Source organism: Bubalus kerabau, chromosome 14 (assembly GCF_029407905.1).
Source record: "Bubalus kerabau isolate K-KA32 ecotype Philippines breed swamp buffalo chromosome 14, PCC_UOA_SB_1v2, whole genome shotgun sequence".
NCBI lineage: Eukaryota > Metazoa > Chordata > Mammalia > Artiodactyla > Bovidae > Bubalus > Bubalus kerabau.
The window spans coordinates 12903969-12929859 of NC_073637.1; the positions used below are offsets into that span (position 1 = coordinate 12903969).

The window sequence follows — 25891 nt, forward strand, 5'->3', positions numbered from 1 at the left end:
CACCAGAGAGTAAATGTATGGTGTGGTCTCCCTCAGCTTTCTTCTCCCAAACCTCTGAAATTATCCAGGTTTTCATCCATCTCTTTTTCCATTGCTTTTATTTTTTTTTTCCCCAGAAGAAGCCGTGTCCTTACTTCTTACTAAGACTAACTTCTCTATCTTTGTTCTCCACCCTCCTCTGAAACTTTTCTCTTTGAATTTCTTCTCTTAATTGCATCTTATTCTTTTACTGAGTTCTTCCTCACGCATGCACACATACACTCGGGTGTCCTATACTACCCAAAGAAACTCCCTGGCCTCTGGACCTTCTGTCTCTTTTTCTCATTATATTTCTTGAAGGCATATCTCACACTTTGTTGTTTCATTTTTTTCCTGACCTTCTGCTTCTATTCTTCTTCTTACCTCTCCTACACTGGACTGTTTGTTTCCTGAATGTCTTGCACATGTACAATTCCTTGCCTTTGTTCTTGTCTGGAACGTGCACTTCTTTTTTTCTTTTCCTGCTCAGTTCCTATCCTTCCTTCAAATCCCAGTAATCTGCTTCCCTGTACTCTTTTGCCATAGCACTTTGCACATTTTTGTTTTTAACGGTAGCCACCACTTTTTAAAAAAAATCACTGATAAATGATGTCTATTTCTTCAGCCTTCTAGCTTGAGGAAGGTTTCTTTCTTATTTTTGTGTTATCAGCACCTACTACAGTGCTTGGTAAGCAGTTAGTAACTATTGAAGAATAAATGCAAGAAAACTAATCTTGCCAGTATCATTAGCCTGAGTTAAAACCTTACGATTTCAGTAGATGAAGGCATGTAACCATTTCTGTGAATTTCAAGTTTTATAAACAAGATTGCCGGAGAAATATCAATAACCTCAGATATGCAGGTGACACCACCCTTATGGCAGAAAGTGAGGAGGAACTAAAAAGCCTCTTGATGAAAGTGAAGGAGGAGGGTGAAAAAGTTGGCTTAAAGCTCAACATTCAGAAAACGAAGATCATGGCATCTGATTCCATCATTTCATGGGAAATAGATAGGGAAACAGTAGAAACAGTGACAGACTTTATTTTGGGGGGCTCAAAAATCACTGCAGATGGTGACTGCTGCCATGAAATTAAAAGACGCTTATTCCTTGGAAGGAAAGTTATGACCAACCTAGATAGCATATTCAAAAGCAGAGACATTACTTTGCCAACAAAGGTCCATCTAGTCAAGGCTATGGTTTTTCCTGTGGTCATGTATGGATGTGAGAGTTGGACTGTGAAGAAAGCTGAGCGCCTAAGTATTGATGCTTTTGAACTGTGGTGTTGGAGAGGACTCTTTAGAGTCCCTTGGACTGCAGGGAGATCCAACCAGTCCATTCTAAAGGAGATCAGCTCTGGGTGTTTTTTGGAAAGAATGATGCTAAAGCTGAAACTCCAGTACTTTGGCCACCTCATGTGAAGAGTTGACTCATTGGAAAAGACCTTGATGCTGGGAGGGATTGGGGGCAGGAGGAAAAGGGGACGACAGAGGATGAGATGGCTGGATGGCATCACTGACTCGATGGACGAGTCTGAGTGAACTCTGGGAGTTGGTGATGGACAGGGAGGCCTGGCGTGCTGCGATTCATGGGGTTGCAAAGAGTCGGACACAACTGAGTGACTGAACTGAACTGAAACATATCAAAGCTGAGTATAAATCTAATGTAAAAGAACAAATGTGACTACTGAAACTGTCATAGGTCAGTGTGAAGACTTAATTGACTTAGTAGAACAACCATTCTACCTTTTGAGAAGACACAATAGAATAACAAAGTGTTTAATGGAGGTTGGTTTATGAAGAAACAGGGTTTTTTTTTGTTTGTTTCTTTTTAAAGAAACAATCTTAATGCAAGTGGCATTGTAGAATCATTGTCTTTTTGGAGGTCAGTTTGACAAGGTGTAAAATCAGATCTATAAAATTATCTGTACTCTTCTGTCAGATATTTAATTTTAGAAAATACTCTCCAGAAGGCTATCATTCAAGGGGGAGATAAATGTAAATATCTTTATAGCTGACTTATTCATCATAGCAAAAATTTGGAAGCAATTCATAGAGTTGTTTTGAGGATAAAGTTAGATAATCTATCAGAAGAGACACATAGAAGCTGACACATAGTACATAGACTGAGAGTTTACTGTTATTACTATGGTAATGAGGTGAATTATATATATATATATGTATTTGTTTAAGTAGCACTTTATTAAACACGACTCTAAAGGTGAATAAAATTTGATTTAAGACAGAATCTAGGGACTTCCCTGGCGGTCCAGTGGCTAAAACTCTGTGCTTCCAGTGCAGGGGGCCTGCGTATGATCCCTGGTCAGGGAACTGGACCACATGCCACGGCTAAGAGCAAAGATCCCCTGTGCTGCAACTAACACCCAATGCAGTCAAATCAATAAATAAGATAATTTTTTTTTAAAGAAGAATCTATTAAATAAAGCTTATTCTCTAGAATAAACCACTAGACAGGGAAATAAGAACTTTCTGCTAATGTTTCGATATATCAAACATTTTAACATCTTTGAAAATAAGAGTTATAATCCTTACTGCCTGACAGCCTCGCCTGCTTCTGCTCTTCTTACCTCTCCTACACGGGACTGCTTGTTTCCCTAATGTCTTACACATGCACAGTTCCTTGCCTTTGTCTTTGTCTGGAACACGGCACTTCTTTTTTTCTTTTCCTGCTCAGTTCCTAGCCTTCCTTCAAATCCCAATAATCTATTTCCCTGTACTCTTTTGCCATAGCACTTTGCATGTTATTTTTTTTTAATGGTGGCCATCACTTTTTTAAAAAAAGACTTGGCGTCTCACTAAGTGCCCTTTTCCACATTGGACTATGATATAGGTGCTATGTCAGAAGTGTTACCTAACAGCAGTGGAACTGCTCTGAGAGGAGAGTCACAAGTATAAGGTGAACCATAAACAGTTGTCATAGAAGAGCAGCCAGTGTCTTCGGTTCTAAATCCAGGCAAGGCACACCCAGGGAAATAGTTAACTCTATTCAGTCTTGACAGTGGGCGATATTTGCTGGAGCATTTTAATATTATGAGAATGAGCTGGTGTTTAGAAAATCGTGTTTAAATCCTTGCAAGAGAGATTGGATAGGCTTCTGAAGAGAAGAAATAAATTTTAAATTTTTATCTGTTTGCTTATTCCCCGAATAATAAAATGAACAAGTGTTTACTACTTGACATAAAACCATTGAGATTTGGCTTAAAGGCTAAAAGGATTGTTTCGTACACATCAGAATAATATCATAGTCCCTTTGAAATAGTCATATTAACATAATGTGAAATAAGGATGTTACATGTTGTAAAGTCCAGTTTTCTTTAACATAACATTATTTCTAGATAGTCATATAAGTGAGATTCATTTCAGACTCCTATTTGTTTATGTAAAAAAGATTGAATATAATGACAGACTTATAAAGCAATTTGTTTAAACAGTGTATATAGCCCACTTATTTAGCTTGTCGCTAATTTATCTGAAGCATCTTCTAAATCTGCCAAGTTTCAGTTTTGTTTCTTTCTGGTTTTATATGGATGGAGTCAGAGTACTAGTGTCTTGGGAAAATCTGAATGTGCCATTATCTTCTGATGATGATGTAAACAGGCGCTTCACCTTTCAGATGGAATGTTTAGCTCATGTGAAGATGTTAGAAAAAGTAGACCAGGTTATGGAAAAAAGGTGAAGAAAAGCATCTATAAGCAAAAGAAAGAGGAAATCAATAATATACATTTCTTTGGGAATAGCCCTCTGTACTTACAAATGATTGCTCGATGACTTGGAAGACTGGGCAGAGAAAGAGCATATTCATATTTACAATAGAGTCTCTATATTATGTTTTATTTTCTCCCCTTTCACATTTGAAACTTTTTCACCTTCTTCAAGAAAACCTAAAAAATTTAGATTCCAGAATAGGATTTTAGTTATAGGGAAGGGATAAGTAACAATTTCTGAATCACATTTTTCAGGTTGATTTAGGTTCTTCAGTGTTTGATAGCTTTTTTAAAGCTAGGTGGACCTTGGAATTTGAATTATTGAGAGTTTATTAGCCTTTTCCCCAGAATTGGGTCTTATTTCATTTATCACCTGCCTTTTTTGTTCCTTTTATCCACTAAAACAATTCTTAAAGAATTTCTAAGAAAGCTTGTCTGTGATATGGGAAAAAATATAAAATGGTATCTTTATTTGGTTCTAAATTTGAGAGTCTAAATTTTAGATTCTAACAGGTATCAAGACATAATATACCCGACAAACATTGTAATCTCTTCTATCCATATCCATTGCAAGGGTGATGAAAACTATTATACTAGGTTTAAAGTACCCCTGGGGTTGAGACGGCCAGTTTCAGCTCTCCTGGATCCATTATATTGAGTTTCATAGACTATACCAGGACTTCGTATGTTTGCCAAAACCTGTATTTTAATGTAAAAATAATACTGTTATGATTTTTTAATAAATCTTGATTATTTTTATTCTTTGGATTTTGAAGGCAATCCAGCATCCGGCAGATGAGAAGTTACAAGAGAAGGCATGGGGTGCAGTTGTTCCACTAGTAGGCAAATTAAAGAAATTTTATGAATTTTCTCAGAGGTTAGGTAAGTGGAAAGTTTTATCATTATGACTTCCTCAGTGAAAAAGGAGGTTATTGATACTGGAAGCTATTTATAAGATTTCATGTTCACACTGCTAAATGTATATGTCTCATAGGTAAAGCACCTTGGTAGACTATAAGATTATAGCTTAATGTTTCTGTCTTCCTGTTCAGCTAGGTCTTTTAAGTTATTTAGACCATTTTCCTCAACAAATTAAAACTTCTATAAGAAGATTTCCGATTTTTTGCAGCCTAAAGTGTCCTATTGTGAGAACTGCTGGTAGAATTCCTTTCCAGCTCTGGAGCAAATCCTTTCCCATGTGTGGGAACTAATCCTCAGTCTCCCTCAGTGATTTAGATTTTTGTGTTCCTAGGATTAATCAAATCCATGTACCTAAAACTGTACATGATGAGAACTAGGAAGCTAATGGTATAAGTGAAGTTAGCGAGGGAGTTATTAAGTAAAAAGAATTCGGAACGGTATGCTTTTTCCCTTGTATGGGAAAAATTATTCCAAGATCAGAATTGTGCCTTTAATACAGTGAATAAGTAGAATTGGAGTTCTTTTTCTTGAAGAAGGAAGAGACACCAGGTAAGATTTAGCCATTTAGCTGCTTGTGTAAATTGGAAGAGCTCTTACTTTGTGAAGTTGGGAGCACGGGGTGGGAACCGGTGTAGATTGTGTCAGAAGTTTGAAGCATTTCAGTTTAAGCTTTTTACATGTGTTTATATAGTTTTACTTTTTGAATCATATAAATATGTTATATATCCTAAATGAGTACATACAATTTAATAAGAAAGCTAGTACTGTAAGATAGAAGACGGTTGTTCAGACGGCTGTTCAGTTGCTCAGTCGTGTCCAACGCTTTGTGACCTTATGGGCTGCAGCACGCCAGGCTTCCCTGTACATCACCATCTCCTGGAGTTTGCTCATACTCACCTCCATTGAGTTGGTGATACCATTTGGGGGTTTATAAGCTAAATTTAGACCCGAGATATGATTTGTTTTGCCCACGTAGTTTTTTAAAACTTCCTAATTAGTTGCCACGTTTTAAAATTGGTAATTGTGTTTTGTGTGTATGTGTCTTAAGTCTTTGGTTGCTTTGGAAAAATCAGTAGCTCAGGCAACAACTGATCAATTGATCTTTCCTCTCAGTTGGCAAAGCTAAATGGCAAACCGACTGTGTCCATTAGTTAAGGCGTGTGCTTTCTAGTTGCAGTGGGTCTCTACTGCATCCTGGTTTTTTATATCTTGCTCTCTTTATGTCTTTAAGTAAAATACTTGGCCATTGTGTCAACCTCTGCTTCAAAGTTGAAATCCTTTTTTTTTTTTTCAATGTCTGTATTTTTTAAAAAGTAAGAGAATTGCTATTTTTCCTTAGATGCAGTACATGCTGTCAAATGCAAAGACAAGTAATAGTTGAGATAGCGTTTGCATAAATTGTCTTTTTTTATAGAAGTAAGAATTATAAATTATTTTCCTCAAGCGTAGCGGTCAGTTCTTTCAGTCAAGTATCTTATGTAATCCATAGCTTTGTAACCTCAGGGGGCCTAGGTGTTTTCCTCTTGGTTATCGTCACTACTACTTTAAATAAGTAGTCCTACTTCTCAGTAGTATCACTGCTACTTTAAATAAGAGTTTTCTTGTGTGTTGCTAGTTCCCAGCTGCTTTTGAAGTTAAAATGCTTTTGATGCTGCATAGATCCTTCTCACGTTTGTATTGGCCTCTTATCATTTGCCAATTAAAAAAAAAAGAATAATTATAAAATAGGTCAAACCAGGGAGGCTTACATGTTCATATTTTAACTACTGGAATTACATCAGGTGAGTGGTGTGTGTTTTGGCACAAGTGCTGTGTTCCATCTCACCAGAGGTTGTAGTAACACAGGTAGTAGCAAAAAGCGCTCAGTTTTTCATTCGGTCACGTGGAAGCCTTGAACCTTTGTTGTATAGGCTAGGACTTCTGTAAAGGTGTGAACAAAGTACATTTAAGATCTGGTGGTTTACTCCTCATCTCTTGGCTGGTAACACGGTTCATGTTTCCAGTTTCCTTGCTGACAGGATGCATATCCTTGCTTGTGTGTGATAGGAACTCAGTGTTGAACAAGTGAGCGAGTGATGGATTAATGAATACATGCGTCTGATATATGAAATATTTGTTAGATATTTAGAAGAAGCAATAATAATAGATTTTAGGCTTTCAAGGCCTAATGGCCTGTGTTTGAATTCTGGTGTTTGTGGTTATTAGCTGTGTGCTCTTGGCTCCATCATTTAAATTCTCTGAACTTCAGTGTCCTACTTGGACCTCCAGTGAGTTGAGCCCTCTGCTTTAAGTGCACGTAACCTCTGTTGTCTCTTCTCTCCCGCGCTGTCGAGCCAGAGATGAGGGTAAATACCGCACACAGCACACGGAGCACCACACAAACTGTGAAGATGCGTGTGGTCCTTCAGAATTTCAAAGAGAAGGTTGCTTGGCTCGAGCACTACAGATCAGCCGTGGGCTGGACTCCAGGAGAAGGACCACTTAACTAATTCGGAAGATACTGAGCTTTGCCAACATGGTTTAACCTTGCTGACCTAAGAAACATCCTGTATTTGCTTGTTTTGGTCAGAGGCCTTCCCAGTTGAGGCAGCTGTCTAAGGGAAGGTTGTGTGTCCAGACAGTACACAAACTGCTTTGTGTCTGCTTAGTCTTCCTCCCATTTCAGGGGCTGACAGCGGCCACCTCCAGAGATCATAGTGAGTGAGTTTGTCCAGCACGCTGACTCCTCTTCAGTGGGCTAAATTCACCAGAACCTATTCAGAAGGTTCTGAAGTGCACAATAATGGTGGTTATCTCCCTTGGCTGTTTCAAATCCCCTGCAGTCCCTATACTTTGGGTTCTCTCCTGAGGATTCAGACTGGTCTTTGATAGTGGATGGCTGGCAGTAAGAGAATATATGGCTCTGGTCTCTGAAGGGGCCTCCTCTTCCTAGTCAGGCCTTGTTCCCCCTTCTGGATCTGCTTTGTGGCCTGATCTGTCATTATTTCTCCACTTGATAAGTCATCCATACTCCCACACTCCGTTCTCCATGCTGCAGATGAAGTGGAGTTTTTATTTTTTAATTCTTTATTAATTTTTGGCTGGGTCTTGGGTCCTGCTTGAGAGCTTTCTCTAGTTGCGGTGCCTAGGGCCTCTTGTTGCAGTGGCTTCTCTTGTGGAGCACAGTCTCTGTGTGCCCAGGCCCAAGAGCTGTGGCGTATGGGCTCAGTAGTTGTGGCTCACAGGCTTAGTTGCCTGCAGCATGTGGAATCTTCCTGGACCAGGGATTGAACTGGAGTCCCTTGCATTGTCAGGCATATTCTTAACCCCTGGACCACTAGGGAAGTCCGAAGTGGAGTTTAAATGCTAACCTGATGAAGTCACTACCCAGCGTAGTTTCTCTAGGGATGCTAAGTTGGGCCAGGGTGCGTCGTGTGGCACACAGATGATGTGCATGTGGTTTTAGCCCTAGGTTCCTCTCCTTCTTGCCTCTCTGTTCCACCTGCATTGTTGTCCTGCAGTTTCTCTACTCGGTCGTGCCCCTCTCAGCTCAGGGTTGGGCTCCCTGCCCTGTCTGTCTGCAGACTCCTGCTCATCCTTAGCATGCAGTCCAGTCTCGGTCCAGGTGTCATGTACTCAGGCAGGTCTTTCCCTGAGTCTGCAACTGGGTGAAGCTCCATTTTCACATCTTTCCACAGTACCATACCCTTCTGAGTACATATCCCAGCTGTAGTAAGTTGTCTGTCTTCTCTGTCTAGTCAATCTCTGTGTGAGCATAGGGTGTGTCCCTCTTCATCATTGTACCCAGTGCCTGACACGTATTAGACCATCAGTATATTTTTTAACTTACTATTAAAAAAGGATGGTAACTATCATTCGAAGTTACTGTGTGGATTACAAATAGTGTCTAGCTCAGTACCTGGCACATAATAGACACATAAAGAGTACTTACTATTGGTACTAATCAATAATTTAATCTTCTATAAGATTATGGAAGGCTAGTTAGAATGTCATTTTATATGAGAAGCAGCTTATTATGGTGGAAATAATAGGGCTGTGAAGTCAGAAGCACTTGGCATTTATGAAATATACCCTTGGGGGTCTGACCTCTTTGAAACTCAGTTTATCCATCTGTAATGCCTATATCATAGTTGACAGTGAGAGTTAAATGACAGATTAGGTTAAGTACACAAGTATGGGTATTAGTTCATAATTGGGTAGATCAAATAAAATAAATGGTAGAGTTGGTAATTTTTCAGCTTTTAAAAGTTGATGATGTGAGATAAATTTGTTTTCATTAATAAATAATCTTTTTTAATCTAGCATTTATTCATAAATGGCAGACCACCATCTAACTCTATAAACTTTGTTTTCTCTGAATAAAATCTTGCCTTGTTGTATGATTATGTAGTATATAACAGTATTAGTTTGATTTCTGGGATTTTTTTGAAGTGAAATCAATATTTCTATATATATATATATTTTTTAGTATTTCCATTTTTAAACACAATATTAGTCTGGCATTCCAAAAGTAGCAGTTGTTTCAAGGGACAGTTGTTTTTGTGTAATGAATTAGAATTTTTATATTATGGCCCTGAGATAGGAAGCTGTACAACACTCAGGAAGCTAATTATTAAACCACATATTTGGCTTCTTTTCATAGCTGAAAGAAGATAGTTTGTGTTTATAAATAAACAGCACAAAGTATGTGAAGTTGATAATTCATTCATACCCACATACAGATATGACTGACTGTAGTTTCACCAAAAAAGACATAGTCACAGTTACCATTTCATAAAAACCCAACACTGTGTAGAATGTGAATATAATGTAAGATTTGTCCTTTGATCCTGATATTTCATTCAGATTCACATTCTTCATGATTCTGAATTTGGGTTTACAGAAATTGAGTTAGTCACTTCAGGGTTTCTATTCTAGTAAACAGTACTCAGTTTGAGTGTTATGTTTAGATAACCTAGCTTTTAAAGAAACCTTATTTTTATGGAAATTGAAATCAAAACATTTTAAAAATGCTCACTTTTTAATAAATAGATACAAACAACATCTTAACGTTTTGTTCTTTAGAAGCAGCGTTAAGAGGTCTTCTGGGAGCCTTGACAAGTACCCCGTATTCTCCCACCCAGCATCTAGAGCGAGAGCAGGCTCTTGCTAAACAGTTCGCAGAAATTCTTCATTTTACACTCCGGTTTGATGAACTTAAGGTAGGATTGTCCTGCTGGTCCTCCTTGTTATAGAAGAAAATCATGTGTCTTTCAATGAGTACTAGGAGGAAATGCCTGGAGCCCTTATTAAAATGTGGTGGAATGATGTCTGCTGTTCCTCAGCAAAAGTGGAAAGCTGGATTTAAAAATTATGCAGGCTTTTTGGTGTAGCATAGCAAACAACAAATTGCTCAATATTCAGTTTTCATTTAGCTTCATTTTAAAAAGTATCTCTGAAACAACAATATTGACATCTTCTAATATTTTTTCTTTTCTGCTCATCCCCAGTTTTTTTTCCAGCATTCTTCTATTAATATATAAAAATGTTGATTTTTCTTTCTCTCTCCTCCCCCTCTCCTCTTTCCTTTCTTCCCTTGTCGTCTTTCTCACACCCTCCCCTTCCCCGCGTCTACTTATTAACATCCTTTTTGCTAGAAGGAGTGCATTTAAAGAAAGAAGCATTAAATTCTGTATCAGGAGACCTTAATTCCACTTTAGGCTCCATCATAGTAACAAACGATGAGGCAGGTCCTCTGACTTTCCAGCACCTCACATAACTTGTTTAGAAAATGGAAGAGCTGGATTCCTAACTCCAGCATTTTATAAACATTATATCATAGACAGCTATTCTCCTTTATTCATACTTTGAGCACAAATAGTTTGTTCATAAAAATTTTAGTCTGTTTGACGACTGCCCTGTATATTAATTGTAATAACCCACAATGAGTGGGTACACATTCCTTTTTGTTTTTGTCTATTTGGTAATACCATTTTTGGTGAGCAGCCTTTTCGTATGTTACCTGAAATTAATGAGAAGAAAGAAGGACAGTGTACTGACTGTGACTGAAAACCAGTGTACAGTCTTCTGTGTCCATCATGAAACAGTTAGCAAACCAGTGCGTAAGCACAGTGTTACATAATTTAAGTGCAGGTCGTCATCTTGGATGATAACGGTTTTAGTTCTTAAAGTGATATTACAAATTCAATAATGTGAATTAACTAATTACAACTCTAGTAGAAACTTTATTTAATTTTTATACTATCCTTTAGTAAATAACTTTTTCTTTTATAAATGTTTTCTTTAGATGACAAATCCTGCCATACAGAATGACTTCAGCTATTACAGAAGAACATTGAGTCGCATGAGGATTAATAATGTTCCAGTAAGTTAAAGCTTGAATTGTGGCGTGATACTAATAATTCAGATCTCAATTTGTTCAGTTTAATCTTTTACTCATTCATTCACTCATTCATTCAGATAAAGCTAAAGATAGTAGTAAAGTTAATAATTACAGGCATCCACAGCTGTGGGAAGAAAGAGCAAAATGTAGCAAGCCATATGGTATTCACTTATTTTTCTACTTGGTTCTTTGTTCCACAGCTACTTCAGTAAAACTGCTTTTTGTCTGTATAACATTGATAGAAAATTTCTCTTTGTTTTCTCGTTTTAACTGCAGAAGAGTTTCATGAATTAGTGGTTATGAGTTATTTGTCCCCATGTTCTTAGATTGGAAGACTCTTGGGGAGAGGTTGACCCGGGATAGGAACAGCACTAATCCTGGCAGGAAGGGGAGCGGGGTCTTGGACCCCAAGCACGTCTGTGTCTGACACTGCCGTGTGAGAAGATGGCTCTGAGCCTGTTGCTCGGCTAGCATAGCATCTCTTCTGGCTTGTTAGCCTCTCGACGTCTCGTTTTAAGCTGTTTAATACTCTTTTCTCCTAGACATCAAATACCAACCTTAAGTGTGAGAAAAATACTATCTTTTTCTCTAGATATTTTGTGGACCTATTTTGTGCTAATTTGTATGAAAAGCAGAGAAAATTTCTAGGATTATCCCTGGCCTCAAGTAGATAGTTTAATGAAGAAATACTATGTAAGTTTGTAAGGAGTGTTAAGTGGCATAAAAGGTTAAAAAAAAAAAAAATAAAAGGATCATCAGAGACCACCACAATACTGTAAAGCAATTGTCTTCCAGTTTAAAAACAAAACCAAAGGAGACCATTGAGTAAATATTTTATGAAGTCGTTGCTCTTAAGACAGGCCTGGATCAGAAGAAAGATTTCTTTTAATGAATCATCTGTTACATGTATTTGTTTGGTTTTGCATAAGCCAGTTTATTCTGTGAGGCTGACCTCACTGTCTGTCTTTTTCACACTCACTATGTAAAATAAAGTAAAATAAAATGACCCAATTTTCTGTTATGGCCATCCTGCTATCATTCAAGACCAAAGGCACTGAAATCATCTTTGCAGTGCCTTTTGCTCTCAATAATTATAGGTCAGTTCAGTCGCTGTCAAGTGCCATTTTTCTCAGATTTCTTCACTGCCCCCCCTTCCCATCTCTTAGTACTGCTGTCCCAGTTGAGAGCCTAATTCCCACTGTTTTGGGCAACTGTTCTGTAGCTGCAGAACTTATTTTCTGGCATACTATCTATCTCTTTCTTTTTGGTACAGTCTGCCATCAATAGTTAACTTTATTTTGAAGATTGGCTTAATTGTTACTCCTTTCTTCTAATGCTAAATGGCTTCCCATTACCTACAGAAGAAAAATAGGACCTGAAGCTAAGATTTAGTCTGACCACAGCTTTCCCTTCCAGCTTTCTTTCACTGATTGCTGTCCCTTATTACACTGACCTATTTGAATTTACACTTTGCCAAGTCATTTGAAAGCATGCTCTGCCCCCTGACTGGTTGAAATGCCCTGTGTACCTGCTGATCAACATGTGCCAAAGCCTAGATCTTCCATGCATCCGTTTTAGTTCCTCCCAGTCTTAGTCCTCTACTCATCCCCCACTTTATTCCTCGTCTCTTAGCATGGTACTAAGATAAGCTATGTGGATACTTGCTTGCTCCTAATAGGGTGTGATGTCATAGTCATCTTTCTGTCCTCTGTGGCATTTAGATGGTCTCTTGTATACAGCAGGCAGCCCATTCAAGTTTCATTTAATGGCTTAATATCATTTAAAATATTTTTAAAGAAGTTAATCTTGAAAAAAATTTCTTTATATTTTAATCTTTTTCTTGTTAAAGGTAATGTAAGTGTTGTGTACATTTGAGGGTCTAGAATGTAAGCATATTTATTATTAATAGATTAGCAAGCACTAGCTAGGCACCTTGCCTAGGTCCGTTTATAATATTATTTTAATAACTTAGGAGCTGATATTAAGTGTCATTATTTTCCACACAGGCAGAAGGAGAAAATGAAGTAAATAATGAATTGGCAAATCGAATGTCTTTGTTTTATGCTGAGGCAACCCCAATGCTGAAAACCTTAAGTGATGCTACAACGAAGTTTGTATCAGAGGTAGGCATTGCCTAGGAAGTTACGCTTTGTGTCATTCCTCTTCAGCCTGTGTCCAGATAGGATGGGCTCGGTGAGTCCACTACAGACCCTCTAAGCTGATAGTTGCACCTTGTGCACTGAGTCTGGTCCTCTCCCCTGAGACCCACGTGTACACACCTGCCGCCTATCGGCAGTCACCCTTAGGATGGATAGCCGACACCTCCGTGGTCTGCTGACCACAGTGAGGTCTTGACACTGTACAAGCAGATAACTTAAGAGTTTTCATTGCCAGTTCGTTTCTTTATCTCACCCCTACATCCACTCCATCAGACAAGGCAGTCTTCTTATTAAAGTGTACCCTGAGTCTGAGAACTTGACCCTTTACTACCTCGAGCTACCTCTCCGGAGCACCCCACCTCTTCCTACCTGGATTTCTGCATTCATTGTCTGACCCACTGGGCCTGTCTCCTGAGTGTAGCCAAGTAGTCTTCTTAAGACCCAAACCACGTTCCCTTCTTCCTCTGCGTAAAAGGTTTCCAGTTTGGGAAGTTAAAGAGGGAGGGGGCGCATATATACCTATGGCAGAGGCCAACAATATTGTGAAACAGTTTTCCTTCAATTAAAAATAAATAGCTTTTGGAGGGGGGAAAGGTCTCCAATCGACTTCTTAGGGCCCTTAGGATCAAATCCACGTGTCGCGTGTCTCTTGGGGCCTCATCTGCATGTCGTGGCTGTTCCCGCCCAGCTCTCAAATGTAAGGGCTTCTTGAGAGATGGGAGGATCTCAGCTGTCTTGCTCCTAGCTGTGTCCTCAGAGCTTAGAACAGTACCTAGAATCCAGTGCATTTTTTTTTTCTAGTGCATTTTTTAAAACAAAATTTAGAGGAGGAATCAGATTTTAAAGTTGATAATTTTTCATGTTATGCTAGGTTTTAAATTTTTCTTAAGTAATAGCTGTTCATCACTCTTTTGTTCTCTGTACACTTTTACAGAATAAAAATTTACCAATAGAAAATACCACAGATTGTCTAAGCACCATGGCTAGTGTGTGCAGAGTCATGCTTGAAACACCGTGAGTATTTGCTGATCTTTTTCACTTTAACAGTCCTGTTGAAATGATTGACAAAGATGTGAATATGTCATATTTGGAAGGTGGAATTAAATATATCCCAAGTATGTAATAAAATTAAAATAATTACACAGCTTAATGTAGGTTCTGGTTAAATGTACAAAGTACATTTAGTTTTCAGGTTCATCAGACCAGTTGGATGCTTCAGAATAGGGGTTTTGTGTGCTTTTGAGAGGATAGGGGAAGAACTTTAAAGCTCGTCTGGTTTTGCCTCTCAGATATTCTGTTTCCTTTTCAAAGAGCACTTTGCCTTTTTGCTAGAGGGCTAGAAATATTCTTAAACGCATATCCCTTCCTCTCAACATCAGTTATTAGTCCTCAGTCTTCTTTGTTGTCCCCAACACTAACCTAAATTCTCTTGTGGGTTTCTCCTCTCTGTCAAACCATTTGTAACATACACCACAGTGTTTTCTGTCTGGATTTTCCTGTCAGCAGGCAGAAAGAATTCTTCCTATGTTTCTAAATAGTAAGATTTTATTATATAACTTTAGTTTTGTGGAGCTTTTTATTTTCCAAAACAATATTATATACTCACCTTATTGGAAAATCTTTTGAAGTAAGAGAGCAACTGCTTATCCTCATAGCGTCGTCATCCTCATCTAGGGGAGCAGGGTCCTGGGGAGTGAAGGGCTTGTGCACGGTGACTGACCTCACACACGTGCTTGGGTGTCTCCATTGTGGTCTGGACTCTCTCTGCTATGCCATACTGCCCTCCTTGTAGACGAAAAGTGCTGTTTCCTTTTTCCCATTTGAGAGAAGACTATGATTGAATTTTAGAATATTAAAAGCCTGCAATACAGTAATATGTATAGATCAAGTTAACGTCTATAAATGCCAATACTTTCTCTATTAAGCTAGTGGCTTTTCTCATCACATTGATGATGACAGCCTTTCAAAGCACCCATTCCCAAACTTTTACTTTGGGGCTATTTTTAATCTCTCTAAAATTGTCTGATCTCTGCTGAGCAGAAGGGGCAAGATACCAAAATGCATATGAGACCAGGATGTATAAGTGATAACTGTTCTGCCCCCTTATTTCTTTGGGAATCTCGTTGCAGAGAAGGTGAGGGTATAGTCTCAGCGTCCCTTTTATATATCAACAGGATGTAACTTTGAGCATCAGCCAGCTCTTGAGTCTGTGGTGGGCCTCACCCACCTTTGTGTTTCCTACCCTCCAGGGAATACAGAAGCAGATTTACAAATGAAGAGACAGTGTCATTCTGCTTGAGGGTAATGGTGGGCGTCATAATACTCTATGACCACGTGCATCCAGTGGGAGCATTTGCCAAAACTTCAAAAATTGATGTAAGTTTTATTTGTTTTTTATGTAATTCCCAGTAATTTCAAACATAAGTGGAAACCATTGACTTTTATTTAAAGAGCTGGCCGGCTACACTCTGTCTCAAAATTTAGTTTTATAGTTTGTGATAATGGTGTATTTTGGTTTTCTCTTCTCTCATGGTATTTCTTATAGCCCAGATACAGGTGGAATAGAATGACTGAAGGTAACTGCACTGTTTTAGAGTATCTCCTTGTGGGGAAGCCTCATTCATAAAGTGGTACTTCCACATATTTGGCAGTATATATAAATAAATAATGAAACATAAAAAAATCTTTTTATTGTATCCTTTCATTCTTTCGACCGAATGCCATTTTTAAACAAAAGATTTACTTCCAAGTATATATTAAAAGCCAGTAGAGGTGCCCCAGTGAAGAAAGCTGAAGACTATATACTGTCCCTCCTCCTCCCAGTCATCATAATTTGTGGTTGTAGCCTCAGTTTCTCTACTTTGTAATTTCTCGCCTCACTCTCACATCTGGGTTCATGAGAATTTTAACCAGTATTTACTGAGAATTGTCTTTCAGTTACCCTTTGACAGACTCTTGGCATTTCATGTATAGAGAACTGATGATTAATCAGTCTTCTTGTCTTCATCTATCCTATGTAAAGAGAAATCAACATTTTTTGAGTCATTACTGTGTCCCAGGAATTTCAACATTTGCTCTCTCATTTAACTTTGAAAATACTCTTAGGATGTAGGTGTTATTTCCCCTGTATTAATAGAGAAAGAACGTTTAGGGAAATTTCTTAATGTAATTGCCAGTGAACAGTATGGGGTCGCACAGAGTCAGACACGACTGAAGTGACTTAGCAGCAGCAGCAGCAGTGAACGGTACCTGGATTTTGAACCCACGTCTCCATGGCTTTCGAAGCCTGTGGTGTTTTTGCCATGCTCTGCTTTCTCACAGTAATCAGGCTCATCTTCCTTGTGAATCATTTTCATCAAGTTGTTCCCTTTCTGTGAAGCCTATGACAAGTCTCTGCTGCCATCCCCATCAGTTCCCCATGAGTCCTCCTGGCTTTTGAGGCCCTCTGTGAACTGCCCTTTGCGATTCACCTTAGCCCTCTGCATGTGATGAGCTTTCTTACTTTTTTTATTGGGCTCATCTACCTGGAAGATGCCTCTTTTTCTTACCAGGGTGTCCATTCCATCCTTTAAAAGGCTACTCAACACCTTTTCCAGAAAGTCCTACTTTAGTAAACCCTTAATTTTCTCATTAGTGTGTTTGGTATGTTCTGTTCATCTGATTTGGTTTCCAAAAAGTTTTGTTTGATTGACAAACTGAAAATAACACTTGGGTAGATTTTTTCCCCCTATTCTAAGAATAATTGTTTTGACATTTCTAGTGTGTAATTTCTCATGAGTGCCATAGGTATGGAGCTGGTTTAAGTATTAACTGTTTTGAGAATGAATGTTAGATGAAAACTCAATGTTTCACCTTCTCTGTTTCGTTTTCTACTTAGATGAAAGGCTGTATCAAGGTTCTTAAGGACCAACCTCCTAACAGTGTAGAAGGTCTTCTCAATGCTCTCAGGTGGGTATGCGCACAGGTACACGTGGATAGGGTGAACGTGTTAAGATGTTGTTTCAGTGTGTGAATAACACATAAATGTTAGAAATGTGAAGGTATCATGTTGCTTATTGGTAGTCTTGCTTTCAAATATTGGTCACAGTATTCTTATAATGAAGAATGTGTGTGTATGTGCCCCACTGAAAACAGCAGCTTCATTTCTTTGCTGTGGAGTGTGGCTTTCACTTTTCTGCCCATCTCAAAGGAAGAACTGCTTTTTTGTTTTTTTAATAAAAAGCAATTGTATAAAACTCAGAAAACAGGAAAATTTTAAGAAGAAAACACAGAACCCGCACTATTTCGAAATAAACCACTATTAACATTTTGGTATATACCCTTGCAGTTTTTTTTGTTTTTTTTTGTTTTGTTTTGTTTTAAACATTTTGATGAATATTCTTCCAGAGTTTCTTTTTAAAATACTTGTATATAGTCATTGCTATATATAAAAGTTACCTTTTACAAAGTAATATTATACAAACTGTTTTATAGCTGAACTTTCCCTTAGTATAGTATAATTATATTTCTGTGTTCATACTACAGATCTTTATTACTTTTGTGCAGTTTTTATAATGAAAATAAAGCAGTCTAGTCATTATTTGATGTCTGTCTTCTCAGTTTAGACTTTGTTGTTTAGTTACTAAACAAGTTATTTACTTACTTTAGTTACTAAAGCTCCTTCAATCCTGGACTATTTTTAAATGAAAATTTCAACCCATTATAGGGTCTTGGCTACAGAGATTTAACTGGTAGTTATCATTTCCCTACTGTAGAAGATGATTTGCTTGTTACTTGATTGTTTTGTGTTTGAACACAAAAACTGTGTGGTACAGATATTTATTCAGTGACTTTTTGAAGTCATAGGCCATTGTAGTGCATTGTAATTCACGTAATAGGATAAACTGATTTCCAATATAGTATTACCTTCCTCACATGTTTCGTGAGCAAAACAGATTGTTTATTCTTTTTGGACACTTAGTCACATCTGGTATGCATCATGAAGCAGAATCTAGGCTGTGTCATTTCAGCTGAGTGGAACCATGAAATTATTTTATTAAGATGATGAAAGATATTCTATAAGCAGTGACTGTCTAAATAAAGATGGTCTGTTCTGGGGGTGGGGGTGGGAAGAAGGCTCAAAAGGGAGGGGAGATATATATACAGATATATATATGTATGTATATGTATAGTTAACTGATTCTCGTTGTTTGGAAGAAACGAGCACAACATTGTAAAGCAATTATCCTTCAACTAAAAAATAAATAAAAAGAAGATGTATCCTAAGTGAAAACCTGAATGATTAAGGAACATAATATAACAACAACAAAAAAAACCTTATGTCAAACTGTTTCAACCATAAGCCTATCAGAAACCTTAAGTTCCTTGAATTTTTTACTGTGGAGACTTCTCTACTGATTGTATCAATATTTACGGTATTGTGATTCTTGCTGCTTGATCCCTTTCCGAGGATTCCCCATGTCGCAGTCAGCCTGAGCTCTCTCCCAAGCCCTTTCCTTTCTGATTGGTTCAGTTCAGTTCATTCGCTCAGTCGTGTCGATCTTTGCGACCCCATGAATCACAGCATGCCAAGCCTCCCTGTCCGTCACCAACTCCCGGAGTTCACTCAGACTCACGTCCATCAAATCGGTCGGTGATGCCATCCAGCCATCTCATCCTCTGTCGTCCCCTTCTCCTCCTACCCCCAATCTCTCCCAGCATCAGAGTCTTTTCCAGTGAGTCAGCTCTTCACATGAGGTGGCCAAAGTACTGGAGTTTCAGCTTTAGCATCATTCCTTCCAAAGAAATCCCAGGGCTGATCTCCTTTACAATGGACTGGTTGGATCTCCTTGCAGACCAAGGGACTTTCAAGAGTCTTCTCCAACACCATAGTTCAGCAGCATCAATACTTCGGCGCTCAGCTTTCTTCACAGTCATTCTCACATCCATACATGACCACTGGAAAAACCATAGCCTTGACTAGACGGACCTTTGTTGGCAAAGTAATGTCTCTACTTTTCAGTATGCTATCTAGGGTGGGTCATAACTTTCCTTCCAAGGAGTAAGCGTCCTTTAATTTCATGGCTGCAGTCATCATCTGCAGTGATTTTGGAGCCCCAAAAAATAAAGTCTGACACTGTTTCCACTGTTTCCCCATCTATTTCCCATGAAGTGATGGGACCAGATGCCGTGATCTTCGTTTTTAGAATGTTGAGTTTTAAGCCAACTTTTTCATTCTCCTCTTTCACCTTCATCAAGAGGCTTCTTAGTTGCTCTTCACTTTCTGCCATAAGGGTGGTGTCATCTGCATATCTGAGGTTATTGATATTTCTCCCGGCAATCTTGATTCCAGCTTGTGCTTCTTCCAGCCCAGCATGTCTCATGATGTACTCTGCATATAAGTTAAATAAGCAGGGTGACAATATACAGCCTTGATGTACTCCTTTTCCTATTTGGAACCAATCTGTTGTTCCATGTCCAGTTCTAACTGTTGCTTCCTGACCTGCATACAAATTCCTCAAGAGGCAGGTCAGGTGGTCTGGTATTCCCATCTCTTTCAGGATTTTCCACAGTTTGTGGTGATCCACACAGTCAAAGGCTTTGGCATAGTCAATAAAGCAGAAATAGATGTTTTTCTGGAACCCTCTTGCTTTTTCCATGATCCAGTGGATGTTGGCAATTTGGTCTCTGGTTCCTCTGCCTTTTCTAAAACCAGCTTGAACACCAGGAAGTTCACGGTTAACATATTGCTGAAGCCTGGCTTGGAGAATTTTGAGCATCACTTTACTAGCGTGTGAGATGAGTGCAATTGTGCGGTAGTTTGAGCATTCTTTGGCATTGCCTTTCTTTGGGATTGGAATGAAAACTGACCTTTTCCAGTCCTGTGGCCACTGCTGAGTTTTCCAAATTTGCTGGCATATTGAGTGCAGCACTTTCACAGCATCATCTTTCAGGATTTGGAATAGCTCAACTGGAATTCTATCACCTCCACTAGCTTTGTTCATAGTGATGCTTTCTAAGGCCCACTGGACTTCACATTCCAGGATGTCTGGCTCTAGGTCAGTGATCACACCATCGTGATTATCTTGTTCATGAAGATCTTTTTTGTACAGTTCTTCTGTGTATTCTTGCCACCTCTTCTTAATATCTTCTGCTTCTGTTAGGTCAATACCATTTCTGTCCTTTATCGAGCCCATCTTTGCATGAAATGTTCCCTTGGTATCTCTAATTTTCTTGAAGAGATCTCTAGTCTTTCCCATTCTGTTGTTTTCCTCTATTTCTTTGCATTGATTGCTGAAGAAGGCTTTCTTATCTCTTCTTGCTATTCTTTGGAACTCTGCATTCAGATGCTTTTATCTTTTCTTTTCTCCTTTGCTTTTCGCTTCTCTTCTTTTCACAGCTGGTTGTAAGCCCTCCCCAGACAACCATTTTTCTTTTTTGCCTTTCTTTTCCATGGGAATGGTCTTGATCCCTGTCTCCTGTACAATGTCATGAACCTCAGTCCATAGTTCGTCAGGCACTCTATCTATCAGATCTAGTCTCTTAAATCTATTTCTCACTTCCACTGTATAATCATAAGGGATATGATTTAGGTCATACCTGAATGGTCTAGAGGTTTTCCCTACTTTCTTCGATTTCAGTCTGAATTTGGCAATAAGGAGTTCATGGTCTGAGCCATAGTCAGCTCCTGGTCTTGTTTTTGTTGACTGTATAGAGCTTCTCCATCTTTGGCTGCAAAAATATAATCAATCTGATTTCGGTGTTGACCATCTGGTGATGTCCATGTGTAGAGTCTTCTCTTATGTTGTTGGAAGAGGGTGTTTGCTTTGACCAGTGCATTTTCTTGGCAAAACTCTATTAGTCTTTGCCCTGCTTCATTCCGTATTCCAAGGCCAAATTTGCCTGTTACTCCAGGTGTTTCTTGACTTCCTACTTTTGCAATCCGGTCCCCTGTAATGAAAAGGACATCTTTTTTGGGTGTTAGTTCTGAAAGGTCTTGTAGGTCTTCATAGAACCATTCAGTTTCAGCTTCTTCAGCATTACTGGTTGGGGCATAGACTTGGATTACTGTGATACTGAATGGTTTGCCTTGGAAACGAACAGAGATCATTCTGTCGTTTTTGAGATTGCATCCAGGTACTGCATTTCGAGCTCTTTTGTTGACCATGATGGCTATTCCATTTCTTCTGAGGGATTCCTGCCCGCAGTAGTAGATATAATGGTCATCTGAGTTAAATTCACCCATTCCAGTCCATTTTAGTTTGCTGATTCCTAGAATGTCGATGTTCACTCTTGCCATCTCTTGTTTGACCACTTCCAATTTGCCTTGATTCATGGACCTGACATTCCAGGTTCCTATGCAATGTTGCTCTTTACAGCATCGGACCTTGCTTCTATCACCAGTCACATCCACAACTGGGTGTTGTTTTTGCTTTGGCTCCATCCTTTCATTCTTTCTGGAGTTATTTCTCCACTGATCTCCAGTAGCATATTGGGCACCTACTGACCTGGGGAGTTCCTCTTTCAGTGTCCTATCATTTTGCCTTTTCATACTGTTCATGGGGTTCTCAAGGCAAGAATACTGAAGTGGTTTGCCATTCCCTTCTCCAGTGGACCACATTCTGTCAGACCTCTCCACCGTGACCCACCCATCTTGGGTGGTCCCATGGGCATGGCTTAGTTTCATTGAGTTAGACAAGGCTGTGGTCCTAGTGTGATTAGATTGACTAGTTTTCTGTGAGTATGGTTTCAGTGTGTCTGCCCTCGATGCCCTCTTGCAACACCTACCGTCTTACTTGGATTTCTCTTACCTTGGACATGGTGTATCTCTTCACGGCTGCTCCAGCAAAGCGCAGCCGCTGCTCCTTACTTTGGACGAGGGGTATCTCCTCACTGCTGCCCCTCCTGACCTTGAACGTGGGATGGCTCCTCTAGGCCCTCCTGCGCCCACGCAGCCATCGCTCCTTGGACGTGGGGTTGCTCCTCCCGGCCGCTGCCCCTGGCCTGGGACGTGGGGTAGCTCCTCTCGGCTACCGCCCCTGACCTTGGACGTGGGGTAGCTCCTCTCGGCTGTTCCTGCGCCGTCGCAGCCTGGCCCTCTCGGCCGCTTGCCCCTGACCTCGGACGTGGGTAACTCCTCTTGGCTGCCTCCTCTCGGGCAAGGGGTCCTCCCGGCTTCTGCCCCTGACCTCGGACGTGGGGCAGCTGCCCACGCTAAATGATTGGTTAGGCTCTTCCAAAGCCAGCAAGTGACAGGAGCTCTTTTTTCCTTAAAGTAAGAAATAATAGAGGTCTAGGAAGTTTTAGTGTAACATTTATTTACCCTGAAGGGACTGTGCTTCCAACAGTAATGTAAAATGCAGAGTTCAGTTCTGTTTTTCACAGTGTAAAAGTAATTTGGTGTGGGACAGAGGAGGGCAGTGGTAATGAGTATAAAGCTGTTGACGTCCGCCGCAAACAGGCTGTGTTTGAGACAAAGGGGGAGAAGACTCACTGTCTGCCAGGTGAGGCGAGAGCCACCTGGCAGCTGTAGGTTTCCTTTTAAATAATATGATAGAGGTCAGAAAATAAAAGTTCACTGCAGAGAATAACTTCTGAGCTGTTCTTACTCAGAGTGAAACACATATTCTGTGTCCAGTTGTTATTTCCCCCCTGGGAGGTTTTGTGAGGTTAACCAGTATACCTGTTGCGATGTAGTAGTGGTTATAATTAGTAACAGTTTTATATCACGGTACATTTACCATGAAGTTTCATGTGTGGGGCTTTATTGCCTCTTCACCACAGCTCAGTGACGTAGCTGGTGGGTATGGGCCAGTGGGGGTGGTCTCCATCCTGCAGTAGGTACCTGAAGCTCTTGAGAGACTTAAAGGTGATACAACTAATAAATGTTGGAGTCTGGTTTCAGATTCAAGGTTTTATTCTTAAAATCCCATATACTTGATAACTGTATTGTCAAGCCGTAGGTTTACTCTGAGATTAATCTTTGTGCTCTGGAATCATCTGGTTGGAAGGGAAATGCAGATTCCCAGGTTACCACCTCCAGAGAGTCTAGTCTCTTCGTTAGGTCTGGGGTGGGGGGGCAGGCACCTCATTTTATAAATAAGCAGCCTATGTGTTGTAGATATTGTTGGTACTTTGAGAAACACTGCTTAAACTAAACCAACCTAGCTCTTAACATGCTTTTCTCAGAGCAGAGAAGATACTGTTAAGAAAGCATTTTGGAATCCCCCAAGTGCTGTGCAAGTGTTGTTATTTCGGTCTCTACAAAATAGAACACATTTTTGCTACATTATTTTCTTTTTTAAGTGAATAGCTATTACAGATGCTCACTCCATCCTTTCCTCGGAGTCAAGTTTTAAATAATATAGTTGCATATATATATAGTTGCTTGTTCTGAATACTTTTCTGTAGTAATGATATAGTTCCCTCGAACTGACACTATGCAATGAGGAGAAAGCAATGAGCCATGTCTCTATTTTACAAATGGAGAAATGGAACCGAGTTTCTTTAATCATAAGAGAAAGAGAAACAAAACTAGAGCTGGGAGTCAGGTTCAGTGCTAGATAATTACCTTCTTTATTAATTTATTAAGTTTATTCTTAAATAGTATTAGTAGTTTTCTTCAGTAGAAAAATCATATGCTCTTAGAAAAGGACTTTTGTGTTTATGTGTAAAGTGAAATAATGCCATTCATCTTCACATATATGTTATGTTATTTTCACTTCTTTAGGTGCTGTTGGCCTTTTCTTGATGAAAATGTGAGGGTGAACTGTCTTAAATACAAAGGAGAACAGGAGTTTGCAAACTGTTTTTGTAAAGGGCCAGAGAATAAGCAAATATTTTAGGCTTCGTAGGCCCTGTGGCATCTGTCACAGCTATCCACCTCTGCCCTTGTAAGCAGGAAGGTGACCATAGACGATACTTAAGTGATCAGCATGGCTCTGTTCCAGTAAAATGTTACAAGCACTGAGATTTGAATTGGATGGAATTTCCACATTAACATGCAATACTTTTTTTTTTTTTTTTACTTTTTCTCTCAACCATTTAAAAATGTAAAAATATGCTTAGCTCACAGGCCATACAAAAATAGATGGTAGGTTGGATTTGATCCATGGGTATAATTTGCCAGCCTTTGATATTGGACAGCTATTTTCCTTTGAGAGGGAAGTTATAGATAATTGTGTACTGTAGAATCTCACCAAACCTTTTCAATGAAGTAGTTAGTTCCAAATGAGTAAAACAGCCATTCTGTTTGAAGGTAGGAGGAGCATCAGCCAGCAGGGGCTGAACAGGGCTAGAGCTGGACTGAAAGGCATTCTCGCGCAAGGCAAGCTCTCCTGGCCAGTTGTTTCTCTTCCCGTAATTACGGAACCCGAAGCAGGTTATGTTTGTTTGTGTTTTTAACCCCCTAAAATGGATGTTTTTCCCCTCGTAGGTACACAACAAAACATTTGAATGATGAGACTACCTCCAAGCAGATTAAATCCATGCTGCAATAACAGTTCTGGAAAGGCACCTGCTGTAGACAGAAGACAGTATTCTGCAGTGACTGAGAATGCACAGTTTTTAGTGATTGCAATTACTATCTCATTTACTCTTGCTTTTTATTTCTTTCCTCTGTTCCTCTCCCTCTTTTTTAATCATGTTCTTGATCTTAAGACTTCTTTTCTGTGCCAAAATCAGTAAAGTTATACTCTGAAGGGATATTGTCCTTTCAAACAGGCCATCTAAGGCAGCTAATTATGCATTGCATTGGGGTCTCTACTGAGAAAAATTCTGTGACTTGAACTAAATATTTTTAAATGTGGATTTTTTTTGAAAACTAATATTTAATATTGCTTCTCCTGCATGGCAAAACTGCCTATTCTGCTATTTAAAAACCCTCAATGACTTTATTTTCTACTGCCGCTTTTTTCATGTGCAGCCAAAATAAAAATGTTTAAATTAACTGTGTTGTACAAATGGTACCCAACACACACTTTTTTTAAATTAGACTTTTGTTTAAAGTTTTAAGTTTGCATTTTGACTTTTTTTGTAAGGATGTATGTTGTGTGTTTAACCTTTATTAACTAACGTTAAAAAACTGTGATGTGTGCGTAGAATATTACGTATGCATGTTCATGTTTAAAGAATGGCTGTTGATGATAAAATAAAAATCAGCTTTCATTTTTCTAAGTGTGGTGTGGTTTACTGATGTTTTGATTCTAGGTCTCCAGAGCTTTCCCTATGTGTATTTTTTGGAATGTATGTGTACGGTACATTTTTCCCCTTCTTTTAGTATTTTTTAATTACTTTAATTGCTTTTAAAATCTTGCTGAGTACAAGAAGACTAGTGGTGGTGGTGGTTTAGCCACCAAGTCCTTTTCTCTTTGTGACCCTTTGGACCATGGCCTACCAGGCTTCTCTGTCCATGGGTTTCTCCAGGCAAGAAGACTGGAGTGGGTAGCTATTTCCTTCTCCAGGGGATCTTCCTGACCCAGGGATCAAACCCTGCATTGCAGGCGGATTCTTTACCAAAAGATAAGACCTAGTAATCTTGTCACACTTGACTTTTATCCTTGATGTATGCTTGCATGGATGTAGCAACAGAAGGGAAACTATACTTTTGCTTGAAGGGCAGTTCTCAGGAGCTGGAAGGTAGCAACTTGAAATAGTATGTGGAGGGAAGAACGGTCCTGAATACTGGGAGGAGAGAGAGGATACGACGGACT

At 39.2% G+C, this 25891-nt stretch overlaps 1 protein-coding gene across 12 annotated transcripts in view; it reads left to right on the forward strand.

The window, feature by feature from the left end:
• The window catches only part of CYRIB (CYFIP related Rac1 interactor B), a 147722-nt gene extending 122367 nt beyond the window's left edge, over nt 1-25355 (forward strand). For all 12 annotated transcript variants that reach the window (XM_055545783.1, XM_055545776.1, XM_055545773.1 and 9 more), the window contains 8 exons: nt 4517-4622; nt 9726-9862; nt 10948-11025; nt 13050-13166; nt 14137-14216; nt 15452-15578; nt 17080-17150; nt 24616-25355. In XM_055545783.1, the coding sequence (XP_055401758.1) occupies nt 4517-4622; nt 9726-9862; nt 10948-11025; nt 13050-13166; nt 14137-14216; nt 15452-15578; nt 17080-17150; nt 24616-24679 (780 nt within the window). In that variant the 3' untranslated portion in view covers nt 24680-25355. The remainder of the gene's footprint in view (nt 1-4516; nt 4623-9725; nt 9863-10947; nt 11026-13049; nt 13167-14136; nt 14217-15451; nt 15579-17079; nt 17151-24615) is intronic.
• Nucleotides 25356-25891: the final 536 nt, after the last annotated feature.